The sequence below is a fragment of the Condylura cristata genome, unplaced genomic scaffold, assembly GCF_000260355.1.
Source record: "Condylura cristata isolate star-nosed mole 26May11 unplaced genomic scaffold, ConCri1.0 scaffold00034, whole genome shotgun sequence".
Taxonomy (NCBI): domain Eukaryota; kingdom Metazoa; phylum Chordata; class Mammalia; order Eulipotyphla; family Talpidae; genus Condylura; species Condylura cristata.
This window is the reverse complement of record NW_004567135.1, coordinates 6,782,374-6,790,260: the sequence shown is the minus strand read 5'-3', so window position 1 is coordinate 6,790,260 and position 7,887 is coordinate 6,782,374. Positions and strand designations below refer to the sequence as shown.

The window sequence follows — 7,887 nt, the reverse complement described above, 5'->3', positions numbered from 1 at the left end:
TAGGACTAGAGCTTCACAACTATGATTAATTACATTTAACCATTTCGATGGCAAAATGTATTGAGTAAATTCCTGCTGCAACTAAATACTAGAGCAACAAGGTAGATGAGACTATTTCTATAAGAGAGGAACGAGTAACAAGCATGCTATGGGATTTAGAGAAAGGTGAATCCCTGCCAGCTCTGGAATCAAGGCAGTTTTTATGGAAGAAGTGACACTTGAGTTGGTATTTGTATAATGGGTGAGAATTAGCCACAGAGAAATTTGGGGAGTGAACATTTAGAATGGACATTTCATGTAGGAAAAGCTACCATCTGTAGCATGCTTATAAGGAGGGAAAGGTAGAAGCCCAGGATCCTATAGTTGAAAAAGACCTTGAAAAGTAAGTACCTCATTTAACTTCTTTACCTTGCAGTAGTCTGGAAAGGATAGAAAATAGAAAATGAGGCATGGGGGAAGATGAGGAGGGTCCCTTTTCACTTGTGACACCTCAGATTGAAATTCTTATTCCTTAAGTGTACGTACTTGCCATCTCTGTCTTTTCTAAAGCCCCCACCTCTTTTTTTTTTTTTTTTAAATCCTAGGTTAATAAATCCCTTGTGAGGAGTTAGAAGGAATCTTCTCCCTATGGCCCAAAAAGCAAGATAGGAACATGTGTGAAGAACTAGCTATAAAAATCATTCTTTCCCTGACATCTAAAAGTTCGTCACTGTAGCTAGAAACCTGAGGGAGGGAGAGAAAAGATCTTGATTTATTTGGGTCACTTTGGTAGTGAGCAAAATGACTGGTCTAAATGCAAGACTAGTTACTCTGCCAAGCTTGGTCTTTGGGGACCAGAGTCTCCTGCATATATTTTGTTTGGATGGCAGGAGAGATACTAAAGTATATGGCCTCTCTGCTCACTCAGCTTTAGCTTTATCCCAGATGCCTAGTAGAAATGGCCAGGACCTCCTCTAAGCAACAGGAAAATGTCTATTTCTTCCTTTTGAATACCCAAACCTTTTCGCCAGAATGAGATTGGTGAAAGCACTTAGTAGGTTGGAGGGCAGTTGACACTTAGATTTTTAAAAGGTATATTCTGTGACCTTACAGTACCATTTTTCTGTATCAACCCTAGAATAACACTTTCACATGTATATAAGGAAATAAATACAAATAATGTTCCTTGAAACATTGTAATAGGAAAAGCAAAAGTGTCAGAAATAGTGTCGCACATGAATTGTGGAATAAAGTGTGATATTCCATATCATTCCATGGAATACTATGCAACAATTCAAGAATTATGCAGACTTCTTATGATGTGCATAGGATTTATAAAAATCCTCTGTATAAATATATAAAATTGGAAAAATCAACTGGATAGTATGATGCCTTTTATATAAAACATTCATATATATATACATAAACACTTTATGAGGACAGGTACATATGAGGGATACATGCCAGATTCATAACTGTGATTATCTCCCAGAAGAGAAAGGAACCAGATTTGAGGGAAGATAGCAAAAAAGGCTGAGTTAATATTTCAGATTATTTTCAAAGAGCATGTTTTTGAATATTATGCATGATTAGAACCATTAACAAAATATTACTCAAACTTTAAAATGCTTAGTGTGAATTAGATACTGAATACGTTTTATCTTTCTTTGCCTTTCAGAGTATAATGAATAAGATGCACACAGTGAGCGTACCCTACTCTGTCATGAAGACTTGTCCTCTCTCCTGGGTCCAGAGAGTACATGCCCACAAAGGTGGTTACTACAGTGTCTAAACTTTAGTTATGTGACTGTTGGAGCTAAGGGTTTAGAGATTTTCCATACTGCCTTTCTAGAAACATAGTTCTACATCTTGGTGGCTCATAAAATCATTTGATCACGCCAATATCCTTTCTTAAGAATTGCAGTGAATTGGCCCAAACCTGAGCCAGACTTCGCATATATTGCTTTGCTTTTCAGTGCTTCCTTGGCCGAGATATACTACCTGTCCACAGGTCACAGTGAGCGTAACACTGGCGTATTCGTCAGTCTCTGCTGCCTCAGCACAGGTCCTTTAAAACCTTTTTTATTTCTGGGGCCTCTTGGTTGTGTAGGGATTAAAGCCTCAGCGCTGTCAAACTGTTGCCAGCCTCTGGCATGAGTTCCATTCCTGGCCAGGCAGACCGCTCATCTCTCAACTGTGCTCCCCTCAGCAGTGTATTTCAGTACACCTGCCTCTTCTGCTCCCCATTCTGCCTCTGCTCCCCATTCTGCCTCAGGTGGAGCCTCTCACCCCCACCTCTGACCTGTACCCCAGTTCTTTTATGCATAAAATAATAAATCTTTAGGCCCTCCCTAGTGGTGCACCGGGTAAGGATGCAGCACTGCAAGCTGGCCACAGGTGCTTCAGTGCAAGTTCAATCCCTGCCCTGGAGATCACCCACATGGAGATCAGACCTCTCCTGACCCACCCATTGCTCCCCTCAGCAGTGTACTTTGTCAATCGGCCTGTTCTGCTCCCCACTGTCTCTGGTGGGTCCTCTCACTGCCCCTGCACCTCTGGCCTGTACCCCAGTTCTACATGCATAAATAAATCTTAAAAATCTTTAAAGAAAAAAATACCTTTTTTCATTTTCTCTAAGTGAAAATCAAGACCCTAAAATAATTTAAAATCTTACTATAGTATATTAAATATTTGTCAAATTTAACATGCATGTGTGTTAACTTCATCCTTTTGGATTTATAGCTAAGGTAGCTTTGGTCAAGTGTCGGGACTTGCACTGGGCTATGATGGCACATCGGGACCAAAGAGATGTGAGCTTGAGTTCACTTCGGATGTTAATTGTGACCGATGGAGCTAATCCCTGTGAGTATTCTGGAGTATGTGTCTTGAATTTTCTCTTTTGGTAGGTCGGTGTTTTTGCCTTTTTCTATAAGCATTAAAAAAAATACGTCTGTATTACAATATGAATCCTGCACCCTAAAACCCACCCATTTAAAGTGTGCACTGTAATGGGTTCAGAATAGCTACAGTTAGATTATGTGATGTAAATTGTTACAGTATTTCATGGTCTAAGCTTAGAACATCAACACCCACAAAAGAACCCCATTAATACCCACTAATAATCACTCTCCATTTCTTCCCAGCTTCCCCCTAGCTAATCTACCTTTCTGTCTTTATAGAATAACCTGTTTACCTTTTCTGGATATTTACCTCTCTTGGATATGCTGTATTTTGTAGTCTTTATGAATAACCTACTTCTGTCTTTGTAGAATGACCTATTTACTTATTTTGGACATTTCACTAATGCTGTATTTTGTAGTCTTTATGACAGGCTTTTTTCACTAGCTTGATATTTTCACATCTTATCCATGTGTATTTTAGCATGTGTCCATACTTTGTTCTTTTCTGTTGGCAGGTAATGGTCTGTTGTATAGGTAGACCACATTTTACTTATATATTCTTCAACTGATATCATGAATGAGGTGCATATAGTTAAGTACCAGACTTTTAAAACCAATCTTTCAGGTCCTCCCTGGTGGCACAGTGGGTTAAGGTGATGTAAATTCCTCCTCACAGCAAATTACAGGAATTTGCCAAACCTTTTAGAGCTCTCAGTGTGTTTCTTGCTTTCCCCCATAAGCACAGACATTCTGATCTCTACACAGTAGCATCGGCACGCATTGGATAGGGGCTCCCAGTCACAAGTGGGTTTTGATCAGTATTCCCTTTGCTGGTCCTGGTTTATGAATTAATAAGAAATAAGCCAGAGAATCTTACACAGAAGGGGTGGAACTATGAATATAAATATTGCACTGGCTGAAGTGGACTCAGGAAGAAGTTCTTGGTTCTGCACTCACTGCCTGATGCCCGCAGCACATCTCTGCTGTTGATGGGGCATTTTGATAGGTGTGACCTTATTCCAAAGCATAACTTAGATAAGGGCTGTATCTTTCCATGTACCAGATGCACATTCATTTGTATCAACAACCTTGCAGGCACAGTAAAACAGTTGTATGAAATTAATGTATAGTAGAGTTCTAACAACAAGCAAATGCGTCAGGGTTCTGCTCTTGGCCAGTTTTCTTGTAATAGTAAAAAATGCCAATTTCAGCTTTCAAGTGGATCTGTTCCAACTCCTTAGGGTCTGTGTCATCCTGCGATGCCTTCTTGAGTCTGTTCCAAAGCCATGGGCTGAAACCCGAGGCCATCTGTCCATGTGCGACTTCTGCTGAAGCCATGACTGTCGCGATCCGCAGGTATTGTTCACAGGGTCGTGCTCCTGAAGTAGGGACAGCACTCACCAACGTGCACATTTACCAGGCACTGAGGACATGTGAAACTGGTTTTGAAAAGCAATTTGATATATCTCATTTATTTTTCCCAATTCTCTTACCCAAGTGGTAAACTGATAATTTAATTATTTCCATTGAATATTTGCAGATTAGTTATTTTTGTGGTGTTTTGGTCTTTTGAATCTTTAGTAGGCATCTTAGAGTAGAAATGTACTATTTCTGATTGTAGCTTAATTATGGAAAGTATGTTTATAGTATACCAAAGACCAATATATCCTTGACACTGGGTTAAATTTACTTTGCCTACCTTAATGAAAGTTGACCATACATGTAAATTCGATTAATTTTGTGTGTTCTTAGAGAAAATGAAGATTGTGTATGTGTGAGAGAGAGAGATAATCAGAGAACTTACTTTTCCTACATAGTCATACTTTTCTCTTAATATCATTTAATTTGCCAGATTTGATTGACTTATTTTGTTTTCAGGCCTGGAGTTCCAGGGGCCCCTTTACCAGGAAGAGCCATTCTCTCAATGAATGGATTAAGCTACGGGGTCATACGGGTCAATACTGAAGACAAAAATTCAGCACTGACAGTCCAGGATGTGGGACATGTAATGCCTGGTGGTGAGTTCTCCAGAGCACTGTTGGGTTTTTCATAAAGTTCTGTCATTAGAATAGAGCCTAATAAAATGTGAGTTTCAGAGTCAGGAATCCGAAATTGAGTATTTAATTTCTCAACCTATCTTAACAGTTAAGAGATGCTGATTATACTTACCTTCTGCCACTAGTGTATGATTTACTGTAAATGCCAATTACAGTTGTGTACATGGAAAGCTAAGTACTGGGTGAGAGTAAAGTTGTCTGCTCTTCACTGTAATTGTGAACCCTGTGACTGGCTGGCAGTTGGAACTGGGCACTTCCCATGTTTTAATTTGATCTGCATTGGCAAATTAATTTTAATTCTTTCTTTGGCTTTGCAGTCATGTCTAACATTTCACTCTCTAAAAGCTCTGGTCTGTATTGTATGTTTTATTTGCTGAATTTTTAAAAATTATTTATCAGGGCTAAAAGATGAAAATTTCAAATGTAATTTTAGGTCTGTTTCTATGGAGTTTCAGTCTGTTTTTTTGTTTTTGTTTAACAGCTGCTTGGTGTTTTTAATGCTACTTAGTAAACCTAAAACCTTCTGGGGTTAACAAGGATGAAGTGGTTATTTTGCAAAGAATTTCCAGAATCGATGTCCATTAACCATACATTCTATACTAGGGATGATGTGCATTGTGAGACCTGATGGCCCACCCCAGCTCTGCAAGACGGATGAAATTGGAGAGATCTGTGTCAGCTCCAGGACAGGAGGCATGATGTACTTTGGGCTTGCTGGTGTGACCAAAAATACGTTTGAGGTATGTGATACTAAAGCTTTGCAAGGAAACGCTTTCATGAGGGCTTGGGAAGGGCCTGGCTGCTGAGAAGGCACCCGAGGAGCAAACAGGAGCATGGCTCTTCCTGAGCTTGGTCTCTCTGGGCTGCAGTTTCCTTCTCTTTCCATGCAAGTGATTGCAGTGCCTACCTCGTTGGATTATTCTGGGAATTAAATGATGGTGGTCGTCAAGTACGTAGAACAGCACTTAATTGTTTCACAGGAAGTGCTTTTGTTGTTTATCTGTCAAATAGGTATAAGACGCCTCACCGAAATTCACTCCAGTGACTATTGGTTTGAGTTTTATAAGTCCCCAAATTCAGTTTTGAGAGAAGAGTGAGAATTAAAGAGTAGTCAAATTAATTGAGCTTGTGAAAATAGATAAAAATCAGAATCTGTCAGTTCACTAATAAAAACAAAGAACAGTCCTGTCAGAGGGGCTGATTGTTCCCATTATTCAAACTCTCAGCCAAGTACGTTCTGAGCACTTTTTATGGACCCGGCCCTCTGCTAGAGGTTTGGGCTCCACCAGGAAAAGAACTAGCCAGGCTCGTGGAATAGCCCGTACTCTAGTGAAATTAGCATGGTGTTTCCCTGCAGGACGTTCTGGTGCAAAGACAAATAGTAGTGTAAGTTTGCCTGGTGAGTCTGGAAACCAGAGCAGCATAATTAGTTGTCTGTATCTTATGACTGGTTAGTCTGCCCCAGACTAACTGTAGGGAACAGAGTACTCCTGGCCCACATCCCCTTTACACTAGGTAAGCTTTATAAGAGTACAATCAATTTCCAATTCTTGAAGCTTTTTTTTCTAATGTAGACCACTGGTTCTCAGTGCGGCAGGACACGTCTGTATGAATAGCATGGTAGCTGAAAAAGGTTAAGAGCTCCTGGGCTGTCATCTGTGCATACCTAGCTCAATGGCATAAATTATTAAATGTCTGTCTGGGTTATCATTATCACCACCGCGACCTACCTTCAAAAATGATCACTGGGGGCCTTCCTGATGGTGCAGGGGTCAAGTCTCATTGCTGACAAACTATCACCAGACACTGCCGCATGAATTCAATATCCGGCCAGGAAGCAACCCACACATTGGGTAGCAGACCTCTCCTGACTGGCCCTGCTGTTCTGTCAGCTGTGTGTTTCAGTGGATCCCCCTGGTCTGCTCCCCACTCTTTCTCTGGTGAATCCCTTCACTCTCCGTACCTCTGGCGTATACCCCAGTTTTGTATTCATAAACAAATTAAAAAAAAAAAGTTTTATAAAAAGATTTTGGGATCATTTGACCTTGACAGCTGTAGATATGTTTACTGCCAGTCTCTTGGCTTACTTCCACAGATGACTCTCTGCTGAGTGTATTTTACTAATTTAAGTTTCACCCTATTTCTCTGATTTTTAAGTGCTTAGACCACATGTTCCTAGTACCTGAAATTTTCTTCATTGTGTATACCTTATTATAAACAAAATCCACAAGCAGTGTTTGAGTGTCTGATAATTCCTTACCTGTGGGGGCAACTGCCCAACCAGAAGCTTCAGATCTGATACTTACCAGGTCCACAGCGTTAAAGACATTGGGCATCTTTATAAAACTCTAAAGTCATTAGGAGTTCCAGTTTATGACCAAAGAAACAGGTGTAGAATAATCCAGGAATTTGCCCAAGGTCCACATTATCACTAACTGGTGGGGCCAAAAATTGAACCATGTCTAATCCCAAGGGCTGTGCTCTCTTAACAGCCCCCATACATATCCAGTACATCCCCCTTAATTGCATATTGCAGAGCTATGTACAAAGGAAACTAGTTTGACTATTACCACTCGCAAAGGTATACATTATATGAAAGTATACAAACAAGCAAGTCGTACAGCAGTGTTTATGATACCTTAAAAAATTCTCATTTGTTAATACGTGTATCTAAAAATATCCAGAGAGAGAAATAACAAATTATAAGTATTGGTTGTCTCTTTAGATTGTGGGCTTACTATTACTGTTTATATAATTTTATTTTTTCAACAAGGTGTGACTCTTAAAATTTTTTTTAAAAACTGTGAAGATCAAATACATTTGATTCGTTCCCTCTCTTGTTTAGGTGATTCCAGTGAATTATGCAGGCTCTCCTGTTGGGGATGTGCCGTTCATCCGATCAGGACTGCTGGGGTTTGTGGGGCCAGTAAGTGTTGCTTTAATTTCAGTGC

At 39.9% G+C, this 7,887-nt stretch overlaps 1 protein-coding gene across 2 annotated transcripts in view; it reads left to right on the top strand.

Annotated features, from left to right (window-relative positions):
- The window catches only part of DIP2B (DIP2 disco-interacting protein 2 homolog B (Drosophila)), a 180,128-nt gene that overhangs the window by 141,276 nt on the left and 30,965 nt on the right, over positions 1 to 7,887 (top strand). For both annotated transcript variants that reach the window (XM_012732476.1, XM_004692753.2), the window contains 6 exons: positions 1,658 to 1,751; positions 2,722 to 2,841; positions 4,121 to 4,235; positions 4,758 to 4,897; positions 5,540 to 5,676; positions 7,782 to 7,862. In XM_012732476.1, the coding sequence (XP_012587930.1) occupies positions 1,658 to 1,751; positions 2,722 to 2,841; positions 4,121 to 4,235; positions 4,758 to 4,897; positions 5,540 to 5,676; positions 7,782 to 7,862 (687 nt within the window). The remainder of the gene's footprint in view (positions 1 to 1,657; positions 1,752 to 2,721; positions 2,842 to 4,120; positions 4,236 to 4,757; positions 4,898 to 5,539; positions 5,677 to 7,781; positions 7,863 to 7,887) is intronic.